The sequence below is a fragment of the Natrix helvetica genome, assembly GCF_964273705.1.
Source record: "Natrix helvetica genome assembly, chromosome: 15".
In the NCBI taxonomy this organism is placed as follows: domain Eukaryota; kingdom Metazoa; phylum Chordata; class Lepidosauria; order Squamata; family Natricidae; genus Natrix; species Natrix helvetica.
Window position 1 is genome coordinate 6,279,654 of NC_138565.1, and position 26,655 is coordinate 6,306,308.

The 26,655-nt window shown below is 48.7% G+C and overlaps 2 protein-coding genes across 2 annotated transcripts in view; one reads left to right on the top strand and one right to left on the bottom strand.

Annotated features, from left to right (window-relative positions):
* The window catches only part of ENG (endoglin), a 40,343-nt gene extending 20,848 nt beyond the window's left edge, over positions 1-19,495 (top strand). The window contains exons 7-15 of the mRNA XM_081967152.1: positions 1,150-1,318; positions 3,093-3,235; positions 3,894-4,034; positions 4,467-4,505; positions 6,336-6,449; positions 8,409-8,648; positions 9,618-9,687; positions 14,459-14,560; positions 17,595-19,495. Coding sequence (XP_081823278.1) covers positions 1,150-1,318; positions 3,093-3,235; positions 3,894-4,034; positions 4,467-4,505; positions 6,336-6,449; positions 8,409-8,648; positions 9,618-9,687; positions 14,459-14,560; positions 17,595-17,713 — 1,137 coding nt within the window. The 3' untranslated portion in view covers positions 17,714-19,495. The remainder of the gene's footprint in view (positions 1-1,149; positions 1,319-3,092; positions 3,236-3,893; positions 4,035-4,466; positions 4,506-6,335; positions 6,450-8,408; positions 8,649-9,617; positions 9,688-14,458; positions 14,561-17,594) is intronic.
* Positions 19,496-19,844: 349 nt separating this feature from the next.
* FPGS (folylpolyglutamate synthase) overlaps positions 19,845-26,655 on the bottom strand; it is a 30,288-nt gene continuing 23,477 nt past the window's right edge. The window contains exons 12-16 of the mRNA XM_081967160.1: positions 26,038-26,188; positions 24,883-24,958; positions 24,691-24,757; positions 22,620-24,014; positions 19,845-21,867 (exon numbers count right to left, since the gene is read on the bottom strand). Coding sequence (XP_081823286.1) covers positions 23,587-24,014; positions 24,691-24,757; positions 24,883-24,958; positions 26,038-26,188 — 722 coding nt within the window. The 3' untranslated portion in view covers positions 19,845-21,867; positions 22,620-23,586. The remainder of the gene's footprint in view (positions 21,868-22,619; positions 24,015-24,690; positions 24,758-24,882; positions 24,959-26,037; positions 26,189-26,655) is intronic.

Here is a 26,655-nt window from a genome sequence, read left to right on the forward strand (position 1 = left end):
AACACCAAACTACAAAGGCTTCCCACAAACTCTGTTTGTTGATGAGATACAGCCCTTAGAATGGAACGTGACCCACAAAAAGGAGTGATCATATTTGAAAGGAAGAGCTCAGCCTGGGAAATGTGGCATGGGTCAAAGTGGGATCCCACGGGAAATGTAGATCCCAAAGAGGTTGTGGAATTCACCTCCTCCTCTGTTTTGTTTTTGTAGTTCCCTGGAAAAGGGGAGGGGGTGTCACACAGGAAGGGAAATGGCTTTAAAATGGGTGTGGACTGTTCGCTATTCCCCCCCCCCGAAGCCTTAAAATGGCTTCTAATGTACTGCCATAAAATGGCTTCTACCGTACTGCCATAAAATGGCTTCTACCGTACTGTCATAAAATGGCTTCTACAGTGCAGCGCAGTGGAGTTGCCATGGTAACGGCTTCACAGTACTCTACAAGGGGGCTCCCTCTGGTAAGGGGAAAAATTGAAAACATTAGAAATTACGTTAGGTCCGAACATTCCCCCCCCCCCAATAAATAAATACTCGGGCAAAGCCAGGTTATCAGCACTAGTTCTAAATAATTTTTAAGGCTAATTGTAAGATTGTTCGAGAAAGGTGTTTTAAGCATTCTTTTTCTTCCCCTCCTTCTTCTCCCCTCTTCCTCTTTTGCCTTTTGTCTTCTCCTTCCCTCCTCCTTCTCCTCTTTTGCCCTCTTTTTCTCTTCCTTCCCCTCTTTTCTTCTTCTCCATCTTCTCCACATCCTTCTCTGCCTTCTATCTCGTTCTCCATCTCCTCCTCCTCCTCCATGTCTTCCTTTTCCTTGTCTTCTTCTTCTCCATCTTCTCTGCCTTTTCTCCTTCTCTTCCTCTTCCTCCACCCTCCTCCTCTGCTTTCTACGTCTTTTTCTCATCCTCATCTCCTTCTCCTCCTCTTCATCTTTCTCCTCCTCCTTTGCTCTCTTCGCCCTCTTTTCTTCCTTCTCTTCTTCTTCTCCTCCATCTCCTCCATCTCCTCCTCCTCTGCTTCTATCTCCTCCTCCATGTCTTCCTCCTCCTTCTGTCTTCTTCTCCATCTTCTCACTTTCTCTGTCTTCTTCCTCCTCCTTCTCTGCCTCCTCCTTCTTCTTCTCCGTCCCCCCCCCCTCTCTCTCCCTCTCTCCTTCAGGCATCTGGCAAATATTCGTTTGCTACTTTCTCTGGGGTGCACAATGGTACGACCCTCCCGGACAACAAGGAGGAATTGATTCAAAAGGCCCGCAACAATTCCTTTGTGGCTTCCTACACTGAAATCCCTTCGGCCAAAACTATCAGCCTGGAATACAAGAGGATATGCGGTGAGTCAGCACAATACAATCTGGGTCGCAGGCAGCCGGCTGGATCAGGTCCAGGGGAAGACAATATTTGCAGGAGCTTGAGAGATCCAGATTCCATGCAGTTCGAAGGCTGGTTGAGTTGGATTGTTGAGTTGGGTGCTGTTGGATTGAGTTGGGTGTTTCCAACTGTTCTAGGGAAAGAACAGTTGCAGGAACTGGGCCTGGCTAGTCTAGGGAAGAGAAGGACCAGGGGAGACAGGATAGCAGTCTTCCAATATTTGAGGGGGTCAAGCTATTTTCCAAAGCACCTGAAGGCCAGACGAGGAGCAATGGATGGAAACTGACCAAGGAGAGATTCAACCTAGAAACAAGGAGAAACTTTCTAACAGTGAGGACAGTCAACCGATGGAGCAGAAGTTGCCTTCAGAAGTTATGGGAGCTTCATCATAGAGCAACAAGGATGATTAGGGAACTGGAGGCTAAAACATACGATGAATGATTGCAGGAACCGGGCCTGGCTAGTCTAGTGAAGAAAAGGACCAGGGGAGACAGGATAGCAGTCTTCCAATATTTGAGGGGCCACCAAAGAGAGGAGGGGGTCAGTCTATTTTCCAAAGCACCCGAAGGCCAAGACAAGGAATAATGGATGGAAAGTGATCAAGGAGAGAAATTCAACCTGGAAATAAGGAGACATTTTTCCGACATTGTGAACAATCAACCCGTGGAACAGAAGTTGCCTTCCTCCCTGGAGGCTTTCAAGAAAAGACTGGACTGCCATCTGTCAGAAATGGGGAAGGATCACCTGCTTGGGCAGGGGGTTGGACTAGATGACCTATAAGGTCCCTTCCAACTCTGTTAAACTTAAGAGTTTGGGAAGATCTTGATGGGGCTCTGGAAGAAACTAAGAAACCAATTGGGAACATAGTTATAACAGCCCATTTTCAGAATCCGAATCGAGCTGGAAGGGACCTTGGAGGTCTTCTAGTCCAGCCCCCTGCTCAAGCAGGAGATTCTAAACCATTTCAGACAAGTGACTGCCCAGTCTCTTTAAAAACCTCCAGTGATGAAGCACCCACAATCTCTGGTGGCAAGATGTTCCACTGATTCATTGTTCTCACTGTCAGGAAATTCTTCCTCCCTATACAGAGTATAGAGCTCAGAATACAGAGTATAACAGAGTTGGAAGGGACCTTTGAGGCCTTCTAGTCCAGCCCCCTGCTCAAGCAGGAGAGCCTAGACCATTTCAAACAAGTGACTATCCAGTCTGTTCTTAAAAACCTCCAGTGATGAAGCTCCCACAACGTCTGAAAGCAAGCCATTCCACCGGTTAATTGTCCTCACTGTCAGGAAATTCCTCCTCCCTATAGCGGAGTATGGAACTCAGAATACAGAATATAGTATAACAGAGCTGGAAGGGGCCTTGGAGGTCTTCTAGTCCACCCCCCTGCTCTAGCAGGAGAGCCTAGAGCATTTCAGACAAGTGACCGTCCAGTCTCTTCTGAAAAACCTCCAGTGATGAAGCTCCCACAACGTCTGAAGGCACTTGAGCTCCACCTCTTGATGAGGAAGTTCTGGAGAACTTTTTCTGTGCCAGTAATAGATTCCACAGTCTGAACAATAATTTGGAAATGCTGGTCAAGTCTTTCCAGATCCCAGGTCCCTTGGTCAGCATAGAGCTTGCAGAGATGCAAAGCATCCTCTGTAGTGATTTGAGACCCCTGGAAAAGAAATAAGCCACAAATATCAGTCTCAAGGTCCAGTACTCACGCGTCTTGGGGGGGGTCATGTTTTACAGGCTCAACCATCATCACCACCTCCCCACCACCCCAGACAGCAGAAAACCTGACCGACAAAGTCCACCGGCTCATCAACCTTTGCAAGCCGTGGAAGTGTTTGGATAGCAGCATCGAAATCGCTCTTCTCAAACTTTATCTGGCGGTAAGGAAGTCCACCTGGGTGTTCGGACCAAGGATTCCCAGAAGCAAATTCCATGGTCCCGACAAAAAAAAACCCTTTTATTAATTTCCTGTGAATTCTGCTCCTTCACCTCCAGCAAAGTCTTTCGAGGGAGGATTTACGGTCACAGACTTTATCTGGCTTGGAGAGCTGCCAGGCCGAGATCTGCAAAACTTGGCAAGGAGTCTCCGAGAGTCACGAGCCAATGAAGCGAACTAATGGCCTCCTGCAAACTCCACTCCCCTTTCGCTCCTCTTTTATTTCCTCTGGGAGGGGCCATTCATTGTCCACCTGTGGCCTTACTCTCAAATCGACCCCTGTTCTTTAGCTGTTCCCTTCGTCTGATAACTCTGCACAAGCACACACTTGGAACAGGCTCCAGCTGTTCTTCTGCCTCACTGATGTCGGACTCCAAAGGCAGCTGATAACTGTCAGACGGCCCTGGCCCCCTCTCTGCCTCCAACACAGAGCCCTCATCCGAGCCTTCCCCAGACTCCAGGACTGGCCCAGGTTCCTCCGCAACCTCCTCACTGTCCGAATCTGCTGCCAGCTCCACTGGCAGGCCACAACACTCCTTGGGTTGTCCCTGTTGAAACATCTCCCAGCTAACCATGGTTCGTCCTTCTCCTTGCAATCCCAGGCTTTACCTACGCGGGTCGATGCCATCACCTTGAAAGATCCCAGCTGCCGAGCAAGAGACAACACAACCCATTTTGTCCTCAATAGCATCCTGGACAAATGTTCCACCCAACTTGAAGGGGGAGTCCATGTGAAAAACCAGGTATGGTTGTTGCTTTTTTTTTTACAAATTGCCCCCAAAATCCTGACCTGAAACCCCCAAAATCTTGGGAGTCCCCCAAATCCTGGCCTGGAGCTTCCAAATCCTGACCCACAGCCCCCCAAATCCTGACTCAACCCCCCCAAAAAAATTCTGACCCAAAGCCACCCAAATCCTGCTCTGGAGACCCCCAAATGGTGGCCCAAAGCCCCTTAAATCCTGACCCGAACCCCCCCCCAAATCCTGACCCAAAGCCCCTCAAATCCTGGCCTTAAGCCCTCCAAATCTTGACCCAAAGCCCCCCCCCCCCAATTTCTGGAGTCCCCCAAATATAGCAGGGTCATTCTTTTCTCTTAAAGCAAAATTATTCACAGGCGTTTACCATGCTTCGGCTCACCAAATATGAATTTCTTTCTCTCTTTTTAATTGTCACAGCTCATCTTAACGCTGCCCGTGTCTCCGGGAAAAGTCGCGGTAAGAAGAGATTTATTCTCGCTCTTAAACTCATGCCCGGTTACTTGGTTGTAATCCCTTTCCTGAGGCTGTGCTGTTATTGATCTGGTGAATTCTTTCTGATATTGCTTAATACCTTGACAAAAACTTTTCAAGGAATTTCTCCGTTGCTTTAAAAAAAAAAAGTCAGAAGAGGAGGTGATTTTTTTTAAGGCAGGATTCTGGTTTGTTTACCATGCAAGGAAAACATCACAGTCTTCGGCGTATCTTGAGTTTCAATGGGATGTCCCGTCACAACACTAGCTGATAGCCTGGATATGTATTTATCCCAATCCTGTTATTAGAGGGAGCCCCCTTGTGGAGTATTGCGAAGGTGTTATCATGGCAACTCCACTGTGCTGTACAGTACAAGCCGCTTTAAGGCACAACAGGCTTTATCTTGACAGAACTCGAATCCAAAATGCACACGATCACTGTCAAAGGTACTGTGATTTGACACTATGGATATAATTCAGCCCTTTTCATTTCAGCGGCCCAGGCGTTCTATGCTGGAGCGCGCACACATGGGGGGGGGGACACAGTACAGTAGAAGTCGTTTTAAGGCACAATAGGCTGTATCTTGACAGAACTCGAATCCAAAATGCATACAATCACTGTCAAAGGTACTGTGATTTGACTCTATGGATATAATTCAGTCCTTTTCATTTCAGCAGCCCAGACGTTCTATGCTGGAGCGCGCACACATGGGGGGGGGGGGGGGAAACACAGTACAGTAGAAGCCGTTTTAAGGCACAACAGGCTGTATCTTGACAGAACTCGAATCCAAAATGCACACAATCACTGTCAAAGGTACTAACACTCCGGATATAATTCAGTCCTTTTCATTTCAGCGGCCCTGGCATTCTGGAGTTATGCTGGAACACACATGGGGACGACGACACACACAGTACAGTAGAAGCCATTTTAAGGCACAACAGGCTGTATCTTAACAGAACACACACACCGAGGGATGTTAGCGGTGTCTTACCCCCACAATATTTGTTTCCAGAGAGTAAGTCATCGGGTACCAAGTTTGGTTGAAATTGCTCGAGGCGTTCCAGAGTTATGCTGGATAAACACACAGCTGTTTTTATCGAGAGAAAGATTAAACCCTGCAAAATGGGGACTCTTAAACACAGCAAAAGAAAAAGATATTTCTTTCTCAAGCCATGCAACTGACTATTCCATCCTCTTAATGTTAAAATAACATTATCTGTACGGTCAGCAGCTGGAGGCCCACTTCTTAAAAGCAGGCCTTGGCCCTGCCTTGTTCGGAGAGACAATATTAGACGAGAGCTTTCTATCGCTGAGGTGATTCCTGCTAGGAAAATTAGAAATTCCTGTGAAAAGCCTCACGTTTCTGCTTTGGAAAAAAGAAAGTGTGTGTGTACGTTCTAGCATAACTCTGGAATGCCTCGAGCAATTTCAACCCAACTTGGTACACAGATGACTTACTCTCTGGAAACAAATACTGTGGGGGGTAAGACACCCCTAATACCCCTCAGGGGGTGAGTACTGTTAAGATACGGCCTGTTGTGCCTTAAAATGGCTTCTACCGTACTGCTCCCCCCAGCAAGGGGGAAAATCCAACATTAGAAATTGTGGCGACGTTTTCTTTTTAATTGTTCCATGCAAAGGCTTTCCATTTTTCTCCTTTGCAAAGCTACCAATCGGCCTATTTGAGCCTCTCAAATCCTGCAGACACCGTTTGCAGATCTGGGGAATCCTTTTGGCTGGCTGCCAAATGGATCTCCTTGCACACTAAGGGGGTGGCAACCAATTAACCCAGTTGTTTTTGATCCTCCGCTCCAGGTGCCCTTTGAATGCGATCTACCCGAGAAAGTTTCTCTGCAGCTTTACAACTCGGAAGATTTCGCCTCGCCGAGCAATCCGGTGATACAGGCTCACCAAGTTACCTACGTGGAGGTAATGCTGGTTTTGAGGATTTGGGGTTGGAAGGTAGATCTCAAGTCCCATGGACAGAAGACCTATTCATATCTGTCCCCTGCCTTTTATCCCCAGAGCTAAAGGTGGGGCTTTGCTAGCAGTGGTGGCTCTTCCTTCCCAAGGACCAGCCCATAGATTTCCACTCTCCTCCGCCTTCCGTGTATCCGTGAGTCAGGCACTGGACTCAGCTGTTCCTCCTCTTCCTCATCAGCCACCTCCAGGCCTGGGGGCTGTTGCCTCTCCATCGGAGGGCTGACAGACAGCCCAGGTTCTGCCTCTCTCTCTTCTCTCTGACAGCTCCATTCCCTCTTCCCACGCGGAGCTCCCAGTTTGCCCTGATGCTGACCCTCACTCCTACGCCTCCCCTTCCTCCGATTTGTTCAGAGAACACCCTTAACCCAACCAGGCAAAACCAGCAGATTCAGAAACACGCTTGCAAGACAAGTGGAGTTGTTGTTAAAGCTTGATGGTGACTCCACGTCTTGGTCAAACCGGGTTTGGTGGGCGAATCTAGGTTTCTAGGTGTTGTGTGAATATGAGAAATAGGTTAATTCAGGGATAAAGTGAGGAGTGAGAACAGGGGAACCAAACCCACCTTCGTTTCAGACCAGTGTCCTTGAAAATAATATTGTGACTAAGATTGTCTTGGGTTCCGTGTCCCCCCCCCCTCACATCACCTTCCTCCTCAATGAGTGTTGCGGTGGCCTAGAGGTGGAGCTCTCGCCTCACAATCAAGAGGCTGTGAGTTCTATCCTAGGTAGAGGCAGATATTTCTCTCTCTGGGCACAATGAGAATATATGTGCTGAATAAAACTCCTCACTGGCAACACGAAAGGCATCCGGCCAGTAATCACTGAGCTCCATTCAGTTGCCCCGACTGAATTATGGAGTCATTAAAAGATGATGATGATACAGGTAGTCCTTGACTTACAACAGTTCATTTAGTGACTGTTCGAAGTTACGACGGCACTGAAAAAAGTGTCCTATGACCATTTTTTCACACTTACGGCCGTCACAGCATCCCCATGGTCACGTGATCTGATCACAATTCAGACTTTAAGCAATTACTTATTTATTTATTTATTTATTTATTTGATTCAATTTATCAGTCGCGCCCTCTCCGCGAAGGGACTCAGGGCGACGTACAATCAAATATAAAGGCATGTGGCATGGAGGAGGCAAATACATCAACAATTAACAATACGAAAAGTAAAAGCCACAAGTTAAAATAAATAACAATAAAATTAATACAATTAAAATACCCAAAAGATTTAAATATACAGTTTAAAATTGCCAGGGAGGTTAGAAGTTCTGATTAAGCCAGGCCGGCTAGTTGGAACAGGTGGGTCTTGAGTTTCGTGCGGAAGGAGCGGAGATCCGTTGTTATCCTGATATCTGGGGGGAGGTCATTCCAGAGGGCTGGGCCCATCACAGAGAAGGCCCTACTCCTGGGTGCCGCCCTCTGGCACTGCCTAGTGGACGGCACCCGGAGGAGTCCCTCTCTGTGAGAGCGGATTGGTCGCAGGGATGTATGGGGCAGGATATGATCCCACAAATAACTAGTTATACAAATAACTTGTATATACAACGGTCGCATTGTCCCTGGGTCACGTGATGCCCTTTCTGTGACCTTCTGACAAGCAAAGTCCACGGGGAAGCCAGATTCACTTAACAACCGTGTGACTAACTTTAACAACTGCAATGATTCACTTAACAACTGTGGCAGGGAAGGTTGTAAAATGGGGCAAAATTCACTGAGATGCTTCGCTTAGCGACGCAAACTCACAATCAGGAGTCTGTGAGTTCGATCCTAGATAGAGGCAGATATTTCTCTCTCTTTGCATGATGAGGATATATCTGCTGAACAAAACTCTCCACTGGTGACAGGGGACGGCATCCGGCCAGTAACAACAACAACATCACCTTCTTCCTCAATAGGTCTCGCTCCGAACGGCCATGAAACAGTTTTCTCTAGAAATGGGAGACTGTTTCTTAAAGCCCCGAGACAACCCGCCTCAGCTGCTCTTCCACCAGGGGACCTCTGTGAGCTACTCGGTGGCGATCCTAAAATCCCCCAGCCCGAAGACCCAACGCTTCAGCTTCACCTACAAGCCAGAAGAGGAGCTGTGGTCCATCGATTCGGCCACCCTTGTTTGCTTGGTCCATCTGAACACCTCGGTGAGTTGGCCTCTGAAGAAAAGCCTTTGTCTTGTCTATCATCTAGCTATAATCTCTCTATCGCTAACTCTGCCTCTATGTAAGAGCCAATATGGCAGTGATTAAAACGCAGTATAGCAGGCTAATTCTATTCACTTGGGCCTTATTATCAGGGGAGGGCTTATTGTTTTGGGATTGCCGGGCGGCTGCTCCCTTGTGAGCGGGCTCCCGAAGAGCCGGGCACAGCCTCAGGGGTGAAGCAACCATGAGGTGACCACGCTCACCAGCAGCCACCCGGCAAACCCCAAACTCCGGCTTCCAAACTCCGCTGCCATAGGGCCCACAACCATAGAGCGCACTCCTAAAGCGGCCGTTGCTGGAAGAACCGGAAGCCGACTTCTGGAGTTTGGAAGCCGGAGAAGTTATGCTCGAAGCATGGCGGTAGGGGTGAAAACGGCGGCGGTGTCCTGGCCCTGCAGGGATTATGGGGTTGTTAAATGAAGATGATGATGATTTCATTATCTAACTAGGAGTGGTACAGTGGCCGAGAGGTGGAGCTCTCACCTCACAAGCAAGAGGTTGTGAGTTCAATCCTAGGCAGAGGCAGATATTTCTCTCTCTGGGCACGATGAGAATATATCTGCTGAACAAAACTCCTCATTGGCAACAGGACGAGCAGCCGGCCAATAAACACTAAATTCCATTCAGTTGCACAGACTCCAGCCCCCAAGGGATTAGGAGATGATGATTACCATCGTATGTCGAGGACTATCTGAGTTCTTTTGCATAACATGAATTAATAACTCTGTTTTCTGTACTTGATCTGTGCGGGAAGATGTTCAGCATTTGTCCTTTACGATATCCCTAAAAACTCTGGAAAAAAGAAATGCACTGTTGCCAGATGAAGCAGTTAAAAAGAAAAAAAAAAGAAAACGAGGAAGAATTCTCTTGCTTTTAAATCGCCAACTTTATTTTTCCCTTCCTTTTTAGAACGGCAAACTCCGAAACTACGAGGGCTCTTTAGAAGTGATGCTGAAAAGCTACAATCCTGTATCCCACAGTGAGTCGGCACAAAATCGATCCGTTATTTGCTCTTTTTCACAGAAAAATTGGCTCACGCATTTATACGTCTGTTTGCGGGAAGGAAATTTTCTCTCCTCAAAATCAGCTGAAGACAGAAAATGGTGTCTTTTGAACCCCCACGGATTGCTGAAAACACTTTTCAACTCCTAAAATTATGCCCTCTCAAGAAGTGACCCGATGGGACACTTTTCCATGACAGCGTTTGTGTTTGGGATTCAGAATCTGTTGAGATATCTTCTTCCCTCTTTCTGTCTAGTTCAGCCTTCCCCAAAATTCTTTAATATTTCTCCTTTTATTGTGCTGGCTTCCGCTAGGTTTGGCAAAGGCCATCCTCCCATGACTTGCCTCCTTTCTAATTTACCAAAGGTGGAAAACCCGACAACCACTAGGTGGCAGGAGAGAGTGGGTTTTCAGTATCTCCTACTGCCCTCTAGTGGGCATTTATCACAAGAATAATAGTGTGAAGTTCCCAAGAGATGACCTAATTAATTTAGAGTTGGAAGGGACCTTGGAGGTCTTTCTAGTCCAACTCCCTGCACAGGGATGGCTCACCTTTTTGTTGTTGAGTGCCAAAAATGTGCCAGCACCCGTAATGCAAAGCACGCCCTCACATTTGCATATGCGCCCATGTTCCACCCCCATGCGGGGCGCACTGCTCGCCTCCAAGCCGAGCCAAGGTATTTCCTCCAGGGGGCCGGGGGAAGCCGTTTTCGCCCTCCCCAGGCTCCAGGAAAGCCTCTGGAGCCTGGGGAGGGCGAAAAACAAGCCAAACGGACCTACCAGATGTTCGGAAACGGCCTCCCACAGCCCTCCAGAAGAGTGAAAATCAGCTGGACAGCATGCACATGTGTGCTGGAACTTGACAAAACTCACTTGCCAGAAGATATGGCTCCATGTGCCACCTGCGGCACGCGGCCCTCTACCATTTCACTACAGTGGCTGTCCAGTATCTTCTTAAAAGCTTCCAGTGATGGAGCACTCAAACTTCTGGAGGCCAAGTCGTTCCACTGGTTTAATTGTTCTCACTTTCAGGAAATTTCTGCTTAGTTCTAGTAGAGGGGTCAGCAAACTGCAGCACTGGAAGCCGCATGTGGCTCTTTCCTCCCACTGCTGCGGCTCCGTCACCGATGGGCGCCACAGTTTTGAGAGGATCCTCCGGTGGGGTGGGGGGAGAGAAGCACAGTGCGCCAGGAGAAGGCTCTATGGCAAGGGGAGGGTTTTACAGTCGTCTCCACAATTGATAGGGCTTTCGGATAGGACAGGTAGAGGAAAAAGTACGCCGCGCTAAGAGGAGACTCTATGGTGGGGGAACTGAACTTCCGGACAGCTCCAGAATTGAACGGGGGGCTTCCGGTTAGGAACTTTGTGGCTCCCAGTGTTTTCTTCTCTGTGGGAAATGGGTCCAAATGGCTCTTTGAGTGTTTAAGTTTGCCGACCCCTGTTCTAGGTTGATTCTCTCTTTCACAAGTTTCCATCCATTGCTTCTTGTCCTGCCTTCAGGCATTTTGGAAAATAGGGTGCTTCTTCTTCTTTGTGGCAGCCCCTCAAATACTGGAACACTGCTATCACCATGTTATCCTTAGTCCTTCTTTTCCCAAAATTTGCATTATGGTGTCCCATTTCTGAAACTCCAACAAGTCTTCTCCATCTTTTTCCTTCGCCTGGCTGAAGGCCATCGCAATAGACACGTCCTGGTCGCCTTATGATGGCGACAATGTGTGATGCCTGCACTTCCATCTCCAGGAGGCCGCACAAGGTGGCCCCCGTGGCTCAGGAGGAAGGCGTGCACCATGACCTTGGCTGGTGGCACGACCTCCGAGCAGGGAGCCATGGCGAGAGAAATCACGTACGGACAACGGAAGAGGATTTAGGCTAGAACTGAAGCCAATTGGCCTCGCCCAAAGCCAGAAGTGGGATAATGGTGTTGTGAGGTGCCATTTTTGATACAGAACAGTGACAGCCTCCCCCCCGCCCCCGGAAGGATCTTATCTCCTCCATTATCCCAGCTAATGTGGCTTTTGACTTCGCGGAGCAAGGCTGGCGTCCAGACGTCTGTGGAAGGGAAAGAGATAAATGATAGGAGCTGAGAAAGCAGGAAGGATCGCATCTTTCCAGACGGATGTTCAAGAGATAAAGAGAATTCAGCTGGCGCAAAAAGAGGTCCGATCATTGGAACGTGGCCACCAAGTCCAGAGGTTCTTCTGGAAGCTACTGTGGGGTGAAAGAAGGGAAGAGGACAAAAGCTTTCGGATTCAGCAACAAAAGAGATATTTCCAAAAAAGGAAAACACGACATTCCTGAGATCTCCTCAGCTTTCTTCTCTTAGCACAAGTCTATGTCCCCATGTGAGTAATTAACACACTCTGATGCTAAGGAGTTCTTCTCCCCCTCCCCACCTGAAAAGAACTCTGTTCCAACTGCCAGTTGCCTCACATTCCGTTACCTCAGTTCAAACTGGCAGACGTTCCACTCCTTCACTCAGGAGCGGTCTGGGGCTCCTTACGGTACTAAACGTCGGTACCTCACCAAAATGTCTACGCTTTCCACCTATGGAACTGCTTCCGGATTCAAGGCGGCGGGAGCAATATTTCTTTATGTGCTTCAATCACCGACCACCACTGAGGCAACGGATTGAACCAGAATGAACCGGATTTCTCCTGCATTGCCTGTAGTTTCACATAGTTTCGTCACAAAGCATGGGTATGTGAGGTAGACCTTCGAAAGATCTTACTCAGGATTTCATAGCTGACGACAATTCAATAGAGCTTTGAGTCTAGGAGGCCAAATTCCCAAAAAATCAAGCAGAATCTGGAGGAAAAAAAGGGCATAAAATTAGGATAAAGCCAAGCAGAGTTTCATTTTCAAACGCACCCCCAGCTAATAAGACAATTGTCTGGCAATTCGGTAAGGGTTTGGTGAAGGAAGGTGGATGCAGATGGTGTTCCTTTGTTCTGAAAGCAGAACATGTGTCTTTTATAGTTTGAGTTGTCGTCCGTCACAACCTGGCAGAGAAAGATGGATTATATAGATATAGATATAGATGATAGATAGATAGATAGATAGATAGATAGATAGATAGATAGATAGATAGATATAAATATAGATATACTAGCTAGATACCCATGCTTTGCAATGAAACTATATGATAGGGCAATGCAGGAGAAATCCGGTTCAATCCGTTGCCTCAGTGGTTTGAAACACATAAAGAAATATTGCTCCCGGTGCCTTGAGTCCAGAAGCAATTCCACAGGTGGAAGGCGTAGACATTTTGGTGAGGTACCGACGTTTAGTACCGTAAGGAGCCCCAGACCGCTCCTGAGTGAAGGAGTGGAGCATCTGCCAGTTTGAACTGAGGTAAACGGAATGTGAGGCAACTGGCAGTTGGAACAGAGTTCTTTTCAGGTGGGGAGGGGGAGAACTCCTTAGCATCAGAGCGTGTAAATTACTGTACAAGAAATACTAATGATCTGACGGTCATTTTGAAAAAAATCCTTTCTTAGCTAGCACCTAAAAGCCAAGAGAAAAATACGTGCTAAATTTCAAGAATATATATATATATATATTCTTCTTTCTTCCTTGTGTTGCGGTGGCTGTTTTCCCTGCAGAGTTGTGTAGACGCACAAGATTTCTCGCTGGAAATGTGTAGGATGAAGGGGCAGATTTGCCAAAATAAAACAGAGCCACTTCAAGAGGGATGAGCCCCCCTCCCCAAGAATGAAATCCTCCATCATTATTCCTGCTGACTAAACATTTGGGGCTTGGCGGTTGTAGGGACACGAGAATGGGGGAGGCAAGGAGGGAAGGGGCTTCCTTGCAATTCCTTCCTGCCGATTGAGTAGCCTTTCCAATATGGATGTTTTCCGTCCTTCTGAGGTCCTCTTTCCTGTCTCGCTCCTGTGCTGCTCCCGCCGGACAGCAAAACAATAAAATGAGGAAAAACTCTTGACACGAACTCGGCCCCAGAGGGCCCCGGCCGAGCACATTGCGCACGTCGGATGAAGTCCCTTCACATGTTCGGTGTCCTTGTTTTGGCACAGGAATCAGGAGACGTGGCTGGTTTTAAGGAAGGTGTCGCTTAGGGAAAACAGCAGACTTAGAGAGCAAGAGCTGGACAGGTAGTGTCCTCGACTTACGACCACAGCAAGTTCCATTGCTAAGCGAAGAATTTATGACAATGGTGACCCAGCGTTGCTAAGCGAGGTGGTTGTTAAGACAGATAAAGGTCAAGATTCCCCTCGCACATCTGTGCTAGTCGTTCCTGACTCTAGGGGGCACTGCTCCTCTCCGTTTCAAAGCCGAAGACCCAGCGCTGTCTGAAGACGTCTCCGTGGTCATGTGGCCGGCATGACTCAACACCGAAGCCACACAAAACGTTGTTCGCTTCCCACCAAAGGTGGCTCCTATTTTTCTACTTGCATTTTTGACGTGCTTTCGACCTGCTAGAAGCTGAGACAAGGAACGGGAGCTCACTCCGTTATGCGGCGTTCGGGATTCGAACTGCCGAACTTTCTGATCGACAAGCTCAGCATCTTAGCCCCTGAGCCACTGCGTCCCACAGATTGTGACTACCAATATGTTTATTGTCTTTTTGTCATTCAAAAAACAAAATATAACTTGGACATGCTGTTCATATAAATATTGAGTTGTTTTATGTTTATGAAAGAAAAATATATATATTTAAAAAAAACATATTTAAAAATAAAGATAAAGATAATCTAATCTAATCTTTTTAATTCCTTCTCTTGTAGATGAAGGCTTGAGGATTAGCACCGTGCTGGGAATCGCCTTTGGCGCTTTTTTGATCGGAGTCCTGCTCACTGGAGCGTTGTGGTACATTTATTCGCACACCCGTAAGTTGTGTGGCTTCCAAAGAACGCTTGTTTGCGTGATGGAGAGGGGGTTGGGGGAATGGCACCCATCCACATCAGCCCCCTTTAGAAGGGGAATGCTGCAGTCAGAGCTTGACAACCCAAGGGGAGGGTGTTTGCGGGCACCAGAAACTGATTTCTGCTTTGTGGTCGCTAGTCCTCATGAACATCTCAAGCTCTTCGGCCATCAGTTTAACTCAAGATAGAATAACAGAGTTGGAAGGGACCTTGGAGGTCTTCTAGTCCAACTCCCTGCTCAGGCAAGAAACCCTCCACCACTTCAGATAAGTGGTTGTCCAACATCTTCTTAAAAACGTCCAGTGTTGGAGAATTCACAACTTCTGGAGGCAAGTTGTTCTACCGATTAATTATTCTCACTGTCAGGAAGTTTCTCCTATTTTTAAGTTGCTTCTCTCCTTGACTAGTTTCCACCCATTGCTTCTTGTTCTACTCTCAGGTGCTTTAAATAATAGCTTGACTCCCACTTTTTTGTGGCAACCCCTGAGATATTGGAAGACTGCTATCATGTCTCCCCTGGTCCTTCTTTTCATTAAACTAGACCTACCCAGTTCCTGCAACTGTTCTTCCTAGGTTTTAGTCTCCAGTCCCCTAATCCTCTTTGTTGCTCTTCTCTGCACTCTTTCTACAGTCTCCACATCTTTTCTACATCGTGGAGACCAAAACTGGATGCTGTATTCCAAGTGTGACCTTCCCAAAGCCTTATAAAGTGGCATTAACACTTCACGTGATCTTGATTCTATCCCTCTGCTGATGCAGCCTAGAACTGTGTTGGCTTTTTTGGCAGCTGCTGCACACGGCTGGCTCCTATTTAAATGGCTGTCCACTAGGACTCCAAGATCTCTCTCATAGTTACTACTATTGAGCAAGGTACCACCTAGACTGTACCTGTATCATATAAGATGACCAAGTAGAGCTGGAGGCTTAGAACAGCCATCTTTTCCTGGCCTTATCTGGAGATGCAAAGGATGGAATTTGCCATTTTTTCCATACGCCTCCCCACCTTATCTTTATCCCCCCGTCTTCCCCTCCCTCTCGGTCCCTCCAATTCCCAACAGGAGACATCCGGTTCCTCTTGGCAGCCCGACCTGCATATTTTCCATAATCATCTGTGGAAAAAAGGAGGAGCTGCCATTGCCGAATCTTTTATCTGCTCCTTGTGAGGGTCTGGCAACATTCACCCTTGCTGGAGAAGGCAGTGGGAAAGCATTCGGTCAACCCCGTTGGGATTTTGGAAAGCCAACAGACCGCCATGTGTCTTGTGTCTCCTTGTCAGCTCCCAGTTGGGCCCAGCATGGGAAAATTTCCCCAGTAGAAGACCGTATCTGTAGCTGGGGGTAGAACTGTGAGATCCCTGGTGATTTTTGAGTTGAGTTCTTGGCTTGCAAAGTGTTTCATTACCCAACTAGAGAACATCATCAGAACAAGAGAGTTGGAAGGGACCTTGGAGGTCTTCTAGTCCAGCCCTCTGCTCGAGCAGAAGACCCTGTACCATAGCAGAAAAATGGTTGTCCAATCTCTTTTTTAAATCCTTCATTGATGGATTCTGGAGGCCAAGTTGTTCCACTGATTAATTGTTCTCCTGTCGGGAAATTCCTCCTTAGTTCTAAGTTGCTTCTCCCCTTGGTTAGTTTCCATCTGTTGCTTCTTGTCCTGCCCTCAGGTGCTTTGGAGAATAGCTTGACTCCCTCTTTTTTGGGGCAGCCCCTGAGATATTGGAAGACTGATATCATGTCTCCCCTAGTCCTTCTTTCTATTAAACTAGACATACCCAGTTCCTGCAACCGTTCTTCATATGTTTTAGTCTCCAGTCCCCTCATCCTCTTCGTTGCTCTTCTCTGCACTCTTTCTAGAGTCTCCATATCTCTTTTACATCGTGGTGACCAGAACTGAATGCCGTATTCCAAGGGTGGCCTTACCAAGGCTTTATAAAGTGGTATTAACCCTTCACGTGATCTTGATTCCATCCCTCTGTTGATGCAGCCTAGAACTGTGTTGGCTTTTTTGGCAGCTGCTGCACACGGCTGGCTCCTATTTAAACGGTTGTCCACTAGGACTCCAAGATCCCTGTCCCACTTACTACTACTGAGCGAGGTACCACCTATATTGTACCTGTATAATATAAGATGACCATGTAGAGCCGGAGGCTTAGAGTAGCCATCTTCCCTGGACTCGCTGTTAGGAAATTTCTCCTTGATTCCAGGTTGCGTCTCTCCTTCATTAGTTTCCATCCTTTGCTTCTCATCCTGTCTTCTTCTGGTGCTATAGAGAATAGGATGACCCCTTCTTTTTTGCAGCAGCCCTTTAGATATTGGAACCCTTAACAGATCCATGCAGTTTCCCACTGACTACCGAGTGCTACCATGTCACCCACCCCCCCAGTCCTTCTTTTGACCAGGCCTTCTTGATGCTATCTAGATGGGTCGTGACGTATCTGCTAACCAACAACTCAACTCAGAGAGCACCAAGGATGTTGTCAGACTCTACTTCGCTTGCTTGCTATCGGCTGCCATAGAAACAGGGAGGGAGTGGTCTTGAGGTACTTGGGATGGGAAACGTATGGTGCAGGAGGAGTTGTCAGAAGGGAGTTTGGTTCTCACCATCTTCTGCGCATGCTGATGGCCGGTGTTTGGACTTGGTCAAGGTCAACCGTCTCTGCATACCAACTGAATGAGGGTTTCGAAGATGCACCCCACATGACGCCTTTGGGAGTTGCAGATTGGCCATTGGGTTGGGGTGATTGGGGAGGAAGGTGCTGGGTAAACATTTGATATGTACTTGTTTGCGCCTTTTTGGCTCAGATCTTGCTTTCCTTTTGCTGCTATCTTTTCATGACCAGTAAAAGTATCTTTAATTCCACAAACAATGGAGCGGGGAGATTTCTTTCTTGGTTATTGAAGGAGGCAGCATGACAGATGCTACAATTCTCCCCACCTGGTCCTTCTCCTAACAGCCCGCTCATTATTATTTTTTTGGTGTGACTTCTAACCCATTCCAGGTCCCATCACCAAAACCCAGCCGGCCTCGGCGAACCCGCCTGCGTCGGAGAGCAGCAGCACCAACCACAGCTTGGGGAGCACCCAAAGCACCCCCTGTTCCACCAGCAGCATGGCATAGCGCCCTGAAAACGGGGAAGCCGCAGGGACTTCTCGGAGGGAAAGCATCAGGACGGCAAAGCAGTTGAGTTCCAAGATTGGCGAGGAAGAGGAAGGTTCAGCTCCAAGACAGCGGACTTCAGTTCCTTCCTCTTCCTACATCGCAAAGTTGGGTGTTTCCAGCCAGCCACTTCAAAAGCTACTTCTCGGAAACTACTGGGACGGGTTGAGGGGCGCAGGGGTTCCACCCTCTTAATCTGGGACTAGCAATTGGACCCCCATAAATGTCTCTACTGGTGGCCGAGGCCTTCAAGGTTGGACTGTTGGATTAGAATCTTCTTGTGTTAGGCATCAGGTGGCGAGTGGGAGACGCTAATGGACTTTTGCTAGTTTGTTAAATCAGAGCGGCAACTAAGCTCGCTTCCAAAAGAAACCAGGTTGAACTAGGTTTGGGGAGGTTTATTTTGTCCCCTGGCTAATTGTTCTGAACCGAGGCTTCCCGAGAGCAAATTCCTTGCCCCGACAAAAAAAAACCCTTTTATTAATTTGCTGTGAATTCTGCTCATTCACCTCCAGCAAAGTCTTTCAAGGGAGGATTTACAGTCACAGACCTTATCTGGCTTGGAGAGCGGCCAGGCCGATCTCTGCAAAACGTGGCAAGGAGTCTCGGAGAGTCGCGAACCAATTAAACGAATTAATTGTCTCCTGCAAACTCCACTCCCCTTTCGCTCCTATTTCCTCTGGGAGGGGCCATTCATCGTCCACCTGTGGCCTTACTCCCAAATCGACCCCTGTTCTTTAGCTGTTCCTTTCGTCTGGCAACTCACACTGGGAACAGGCTCCAGCTGTTCTTCTGCCCCACTGATCTCTGACTCCGAAGGCAGCTGATAACTGTCAGACGGCTCTGGCCCCCTCTCTGCCTCCGACACAGAGCCCTCATCCGAGCCTTCCCCAGACTCCAGGACTGGCCCAGGTTCCTCCCCAACCTCCTCACTGTCCAAGTCTGCTGCCAGCTCTGCTGGCAGACCACAACACTAATAACCCTGGAGACAAAAGTATTGTCTGAATCAGGAATCCCCGTAAGATTGAAAAGAGTTACCTTCTCGTGGGTCTTTTCTCCAGCTCTCAAAGTCCAACTTTGATGGTCAGGTGGTGGGCCAGGATTTTGGGCCATCAGCTGCAGAGGTCTTCCGTGGGCCCATCAGATGTAGATAACACCAGGAATTTCCTTCCCCTGTCGGATTTGGCCTTCCAGCGGGATGCTCCCAATTGCCCCCAACTCCAATTCCCATCAACGGTCAAGACCGAACGCGCTGGGCATCGTGGGAACGAGTGGCCACCTGAAAAATACCCACTTTTATCCGTTTTAAGATCGCCGCAACTTTTCAAGTTATAGAAGAAGCCAGAGTAGAGCAGAGGGCTAGACTAGAAGGCCTCCAAGGTCCCTTCCAACTCCGTTATGCTTTTAAGTCAAAAGAGTTAACTTAACTCACATCTTCCAGCCCCCTCCCCCCGAAAGATAATGGCAAATCACATCCCTGTAATTTTGGCACTTCTGCACCCCAGTTAGTTGGGATTACACAGCATTGGCCCACCCAAGAATTAATCCAAATTGTACTTACTTCAGCCCGTTTGTGTGAAAAAGAGCTAAGAGGTTTTAGCATTCCTCCTCGTTGTAAAAGGACTCCGGGCCACCTCTGTTCTCAAAGACGTATAATTGTACGTATATAAATAACTCTACATAGAATATATTTTGTAAACTGTATACAGGGAAATAATACCGCGCCTTACTCACCATTTGTCAGTTCTGGTTGTTTTGTTATTTCAAACTCCTCGGAGGGGCTAAAACAGGATCCCAGAAGCCATTAAACTGGGGGTGGGGGTGGGCTCACAGGGGAAACTGAGTCACGTCTGCCAACGTCCTGCCAGATGCCTATTTCCGATCAACCTCAGGAGCTGCTCCAGCTGCCAATACAGATGCTGGAAAGCAGGGAAACTTGCCTGGGTTTGATTGACAGATGCGAATTTTGCAGCCAGCAGCCTTTTTGTTCGCCCCCTGTTGGACGCTTTTAAAAATGCACGTCAGAAGAAGCAGCTCGACGGGTCAATTTTCCGTTAAAGCATGAAACACGTATTAACAGATGAGCCCAGAATTCCAGTTTGTCAGGTTCAATTTATTCATTCGGAGCATTTTATTCGCTTGAGTCTTTGTCAGTTCCCCCCCCCCCCCTCTTCTCCCCATTATTCCAAAATTTATGCTTAAGTCAGTTTTTTTTTTACAAAGAACACTCAAAGGAGAACAAATTAAGACTTAAAAAAATTGTAAACAACGTAAAACAAAGCCACCACTTTCTTCGATAAATTACTTTTATAAATTCAGCATGATCTACGCTTCCTGCTGCTTGGCTGGGGGGGGGGGAGCAGGAAGGAGACGACCCTCGGACATTAGGGAAGCAGGAAAATTATTAATTTTTAAAATAAGTCCCCATCTGTTCAGTGTGCTGAGAAAGTCACAAGATCACCCCACCCACCCTGGGGGGGGGGGGGGAAACCAACCCAGAATTGCATCAGTGCAAGACAAGTTTCCAGTTAAACGGCTTGCAAATTCCAGAGGGAGTTAAAACAGAGAGTTGGCATGCTCCGTTTGCAAGATGTTTGGAGAATGTTCAGCGCAGCTATCGCCTGCTTAGACACGAGGCTGGTTTGCATATCTTGAAATCCTGGAAAATAAATTTGAAACCACCCTAGAAGGGGGAGGCCAAGGGGCTGGGGGGGAATTTAATCCCCACCTTTATGCAATTTGGAAAGGCAGGCAGTTGCTTAAAAAGAGGATTTCATCCAAGTTTAGCATCCTTCTTTTGGAGGGGGGGGGGAGGAGAATTCACTAGATTTGAAGCAAAGTCCTAAAGAGAAATACAAAGGAACAAGGGCAGGTTCCTTGCAAGAATGGAAAATGAAAGAAAGAGAGAGAGAGAGAGAGAGAAGGGAGGGAAAGAGGGGGTGAGTGAGAGTGAGTTAGAAAAGGAAGGGAAAGAGAGGGAGAGAGAAGGGAGGGAGGGAAAGAGAGAGGGGTGAGTGAGTTAGGAAAGGAAGAGAAAGAAAGTGAGGGGAGGGAGAAAAAGAGAGAGAGAGGGTGAGTGAGCGAGGAAAGGAAGGGAAGGGAGAAAGGAGGGAGGAGAAAAGAGAGAGAGGGTGAGTGGGTGAGTTAGGAAAGGAAGGGAAAGAGAGAGAAGGGAGGGAGGGAAAGAGGGTGAGTGAGTGAGTGAGTTAGGAAAGGAAGGGAAAGAGAGAGAAGGGAGGGAGGGAAAGAGAGAGAGGGGGGAGTGACTGAGTAAGGAAAGGAAGGGAGAGAGAAGGGAGGGAGGGAAAGAGAGAGAGAGGGTGAGTGAGTTAGGAAAGGAAGGGAGAGAGAGAGAGAGTGAGAAGGGGGAAAGAAAGGGTGAGTGAGTGAGTGGGTCAGGAAAGGAAAGGAAAGAGAGAGAGAGAAGGGGGAAAGAAAAGGTGAGGGAGGGAGTGGGTCAGGAAAGGAAAGCTAGCGAAGGGATTGCAAAGAGAAGCTAAGCTAGCTTTACTGTTCTCCCTCCCTTCATGACTCTCACTGCCCACAAGGGATTTAAAAAATGAAGCCCTCTAGCACTTAAAGAGTTCCCAACCCAACGGATTTGCAGAAAGAAGACAGGAAAAGGTTGCTTCAGCACGGAAGCCTCTGAAGAACACTCAAAGTTCCCTAAAATTAAGGGGGGGGGTTTCCCATCCAGGCAAGGCTGCCAACCTGGTACGTTTTGACCGAGTTTGCACACCCGCAGCCCCTGCTTCAAACCTCCTCATTCCTCTTGCAGGCCAAATTCCCCACTGGGTTAAAGAAGCTGGAGTTTGGGGAACTACGCCGCCCATCAGCCACGGCCTACCCCGCCTAGAGGGAAGGAGCGTGGCAGGCGTAATCTGACCGCCCCACATTTGAATAAGAATGGATGTGGACACAATGGTGGAGTCCAATTCCAGGAAGCGCCGGGGGGGGGGGTTGTGGCTCTGGAGCTGCATGTGGGCTCTTCCATCCCTCTGCTGCGGCTCCCTGTCGCCGATCGGCTCCACAGTTGATAGGGCTTTCAGTTAGGACAGGTAGAGGAAAAAAGGACGCCACGCTAGGAGTAGACTCTATGGTGGGGGGAAACCGGACTTCCGGTCAGCAGAGGAAAAAGGACACTGTGCTAGGAGGAGACTCTATGGTGGTGGGTGGTGGGTGGGGAACCGGACTTCAGTCAGCAGAGGAAAAAGGACACTGTGCTAGGAGGAGACTCTATAGTGGGTGGGTGGGTGGGGAACCGGACTTCCGGTCAGCAGAGGAAAAAGGACACTGTGCTAGGAGGAGACTCTATGGTGGGTGGGTGGGTGGGGAACCGGACTTCCGGTCAGCAGAGGAAAAAGGACACTGTGCTAGGAGGAGACTCTATGGTGGGTGGGTGGGTGGGGAACCGGACTTCCGGTCAGCAGAGGAAAAAGGACACTGTGCTAGGAGGAGACTCTATGGTGGGTGGGTGGGTGGGGAACCGGACTTCCGGTCAGCAGAGGAAAAAGGACACTGTGCTAGGAGGAGACTCTATAGTGGGTGGGTGGGTGGGGAACCGGACTTCCGGTCAGCAGAGGAAAAAGGACACTGTGCTAGGAGGAGACTCTATGGTGGGTGGGTGGGTGGGGAACCGGACTTCCGGTCAGCAGAGGAAAAAGGACACTGTGCTAGGAGGAGACTCTATGGTGGGTGGGTGGGTGGGGAACCGGACTTCCGGTCAGCAGAGGAAAAAGGACACTGTGCTAGGAGGAGACTCTATGGTGGGTGGGTGGGTGGGGAACTGGACTTCCGGTCAGCAGAGGAAAAAGGACGCTGCGCTAGGAGGAGACTCTATGGTGGGTGGGTGGGTGGGGAACTGGACTTCCGGTCAGCAGAGGAAAAAGGACGCTGCGCTAGGAGGAGACTCTATGATAGGGGAACTGGATTTCTGTCGGCTCCAGAATTGAACGGGGGGCTTCTGGTTAGAACTTTTGCGGCTCTTTGAGTGTTTAAGGTTGCCGACCCCTACCCAAAGTTATTGAGATATCAAAGAGAGCCTTGGCAGCTCATTGAAAGAACACAGTGATTATTTCTCCCCACCCCCCCAAAAAAGGCACTTAGATCTCAAGGGGGAGTCAGCCCAACCTCAAAGCCTATCTATGCCCTACTGTAGGTCCGGCTAAGCCTGCTCTTCTGGACTGCAGACTGTGGCGGGCATCAAGCATGCAGAAGCATCGTACCCCGTATGACTGGTCCCTTTGGATGTCCACCCCCCCAAAAGGAGGTCCAGAAGTAGAGATGGGGAGCTCAAAGAGGGGACCGTTTGCGACAAGTGAGTAGCAGCGTCCCCCCCAAAAGGTAGCCCAATGGATCAAGGCAGCGAGTGATAAAGACGGGGATGGAAAACGGAGAGGAACGTCGATGGGACGTGGCGAATGAGTGAGTTGAGAAGGCACGTGGGAGTCTCGGAGGCGTGGTGGCTTGTATCGTGCCTCGATTGTGCTGAGGAAGATCAGGTGTGGACGCACCCTGTCCATTGCTCGAGGCTGGAGGAGATGGTTGACCCCAAAAAAGGAGGTCCCCACTTGGTTATGACAAGAAGGACCATGTCTCCAAGCTTGGGGAGCAGCCGGACCTCAAGTGGTTCAACCATCAACGTTCAACCATCATGCAGATGGCCGCCAACCACAGTTGTCTGGAGTTCCGCTCACTTCGGTCGAGGATTCAACCCGGATCTCCCAGGAATGGCGTGGCTGGACATGCCCCGTGGTGCCAAGCCACAAATAGGAGCGAGACGTCAAAGTCTCTGCCGTCCTATCCGCGTTGGCAGAAGATGGCGTCCCACGGACCTACTGAGAAAGGTTAGGATCCAGCAGCTTCAAGACGCCCCCGACCAGGTGAAGACTGCCCGTCACGAGGACACGGATGGCCACGGCTTCCTTGAGCAGAACGGCCCCACTGCTGGCCACGGGGTGCAGGTGGAGTCCCTGGGGTACCAGTGCCGACAAATTTGGATCCCGGCCTTGGCTGATCCATTGCAAAGCATGCGAGATGCACGGGAAAACCAAGGAGTTGGAATTGAGTGGGCGGGCGGAGGAGGCAGCGAAGATCGGGGGGCTGTGAAGCAGAGGTTGCTTCAGCCAGCCCCCCACCTCGGGCAAGACAGGGAACCAAGGGTCCTGCGTCAACCTGGCCTCCATCAGCCGGTTCCAGTGGTTCTGGTTCTGGAGGCAGCGGGTCAGGACGTTCTCCAAGGTGACGTTGAAATTCTGCTGATCTGCAGAAGATTCGGGGGTGGGGTGGGGGGGAAACGGGGAAGACGAGAAGTCAGAACGAGGCCCCCTCCTCACTTCTCCCAGCCTGAGGATTTTGCAAATAACGTCAGGAAGGCCATAGACCAGGGGTGTCAAACTCACGGCCCGGGGACCGCATCCAGCACGCAGGATGTTTAGATCTGGCCTGCGGGCCACCCTGGAAATAGCAAAGGACTGGCCCGCGATAACTCTGCCAGTGAAAATGGAGTTCGGGAGGGCTGCGTACGGCCCTCTCGTGCTTCTTTTTCGCTGGCAGAGGATTGCAGGATGCCGTCGCAGCTGAAAACGGAGCTCGGCCCTCAATGAAATCGAATTTGACACCTGTACCATAGACTGAGGGCCCATTCGGTCCTGACAGGCTTTTTTTTTTTTGCTCAATTTTGCCCCCCTCCCCGGAGCACTCTACAAGCCTCCTAAAGGCTATGCATGTCCTTTTTGGGGGAGGGGAGGGCCTGTTTTTGCGAAAAACGGCTCTTTTTGGGGAGGTTTGCAGAGTGCAAAAACTTTTTTTTAAAAAAAAATTGCCTCTTCAAAACCTGGGTGCGTCTTCTACTCCGAAAAATACGGTAAATAAATCCGAAACCAGGCATCTACCCGCATATATTATATGACACAGAGAGACCCCTCCTCAACACCCACCTGCGTTTCCCACCGTCGACACCTCCGTGTAGTTGGGGCAGAAAACGGCGTAGTCGAAATGGCAGGGCTGCAAAAGGAGAAACGGCGAAGAGGAGGAAAACAGGTTTAGCGTGGTTGTGCCGTCTGGTGATCCATCTTTAAGGAATCAACGTGTAAGCTTGGAGGGAAAAGGGAAGAGAAAAATCCGCTCACCAGCAAAAGTTTCAGCAAAGCCGCCGTATCCCGATCCCCCGTTACGTTGAATAGCAGCACTCGGACTTCGGAGCCGCTGTAAAATGCAGGGAAAGAAATGGTTATTTTATCAGCCCTTCTCTGCATTTCTTCCTTTCTTATTTCTTCCTTAACTACTTCCTTCCTTTCCCAACTTTCCTTCCCTCCCTCCCTCACTTCCTTTCCTCCTTCCCTCCCTCTCCTTTCTTCCCTCCCTCATTCCTTCCCTTGCTCTTTCCTTCCTTCCCTCTGTCTCATCTTTTATTCCTTCCTTAACTCCTTCCTTCCCTCCTTAATTCCTTCTCCCTCCCTCCTTTCTTTCTTTCCTTCCCTCCTCCTTCCTTACCCCTTCCCGCTTTCCTTCCTTTCCCAACTTCTTCCTTAACTCTTTCCTTCCCTCCCTCCCTCTCTTTCCTTCCCTTCTTTTTCCTTCAACTCCCTTTCTTTCCTTCCTTCTTTTTTCTTCTTCCTTTCTCTTTCCCTCCCTCCCTCTCCTTCCTTCCCTCTTTTCTTCCACCACTTTTTCCTTCCTTAACGCCCTCTTTCCTTCCTTCCCCCTTCCTTAACTCCTTCATTCCTTCCCCCTTTCCTTCCTTCCTTAACTCTTTCCTTCCTTTCCCAATTTCTTCCTTAACACTTTCCCTCCCTCTTCTTCCTTCTCTTTTTCGTTCCACCCCTTTTTCCTTCCTTAACTCCCTTTCCTTCCTTCCTTCCCTCCCTTTCTTTCCTTCCCTCCCTCTTTTTTCCTTCCTTCCTTCACTCTTTCCCTCCCTCCCTCTCCTTCCTTCCCTCCCTCTTTTCTTCCACCCCTTTTCCTTCCTTAACTCCCTTTTTTCCTTCCTTCCCTCTTTTCTTCCACCCCTTTTCCTTCCTTAACTCCCTTTCTTTCCTTCCTTCCCTCCCTTTTTTCCTTCCTTCTTTTCCTCCCTTCCTCTCCTTCCTTAACTCCCTCTTTCCTACCTTCCCTCCTCCTTCACCGTGAAAAAGTCCTGCTGCAATGCAAAACTGCAGCCCAGAAATGCAACCAACTAGGATCCGTTTTGCAAAGTTATTTCCGTAGCTGAGGATTCCCGTCTCTCTTCCCTCCTTCAACCAGCTTCAGAACAGAGGTTATGCATGCACACACACACTGCTTACTCTGTAGGTTTGTCCTCATTCAGGGCGGCTTGGCGAAACCAACGGACGCAGGCCTGCATGCTGCTGGTCGTATGGGCCCCGTCGATATACCACGTCACCGAACCGTGGTGAAGGATCTGATTGCGTCCGAGCCACAAGGCTGCTTGCAGGCCTGGGGGAAGCAAAGCAAAAACAAAAACAAAAAAAACTCCGCGGAGAACTTTGCAAGCTTCCCGATCAGGAGCTAAGTTTCTAGTCCTCGTGATTCTGGAGGGAATCCGATAAGAGATGGGGGCCAAAATCTGGTTTGTTTGTTTTTTAAAAAAGAGCTTTCTTTGGCTTTGAAATAAATATTGAAAGTCCTTTGTGTTGTGGTTGTCTCCTGCAAAGCTGTGGGTGGTTAAACGACATCACGCTAAGCTATGAATGGTGGTTCTTTCATTGTTTTTTTCTAAAACGTTTTTTTTTAATGTTTCCTTTCAAATTCATTCTTAGATATACATTCTAATAATTGTTATTGGTACCAATTTCTATTCTATTCCATTCCAATTTGTATTCCGATTTCTATTCTATTCTAATTTTCTATTCTATTCTATTATTATTCTATTCTATTTTATTCTATTCTATTCCAATCCATTC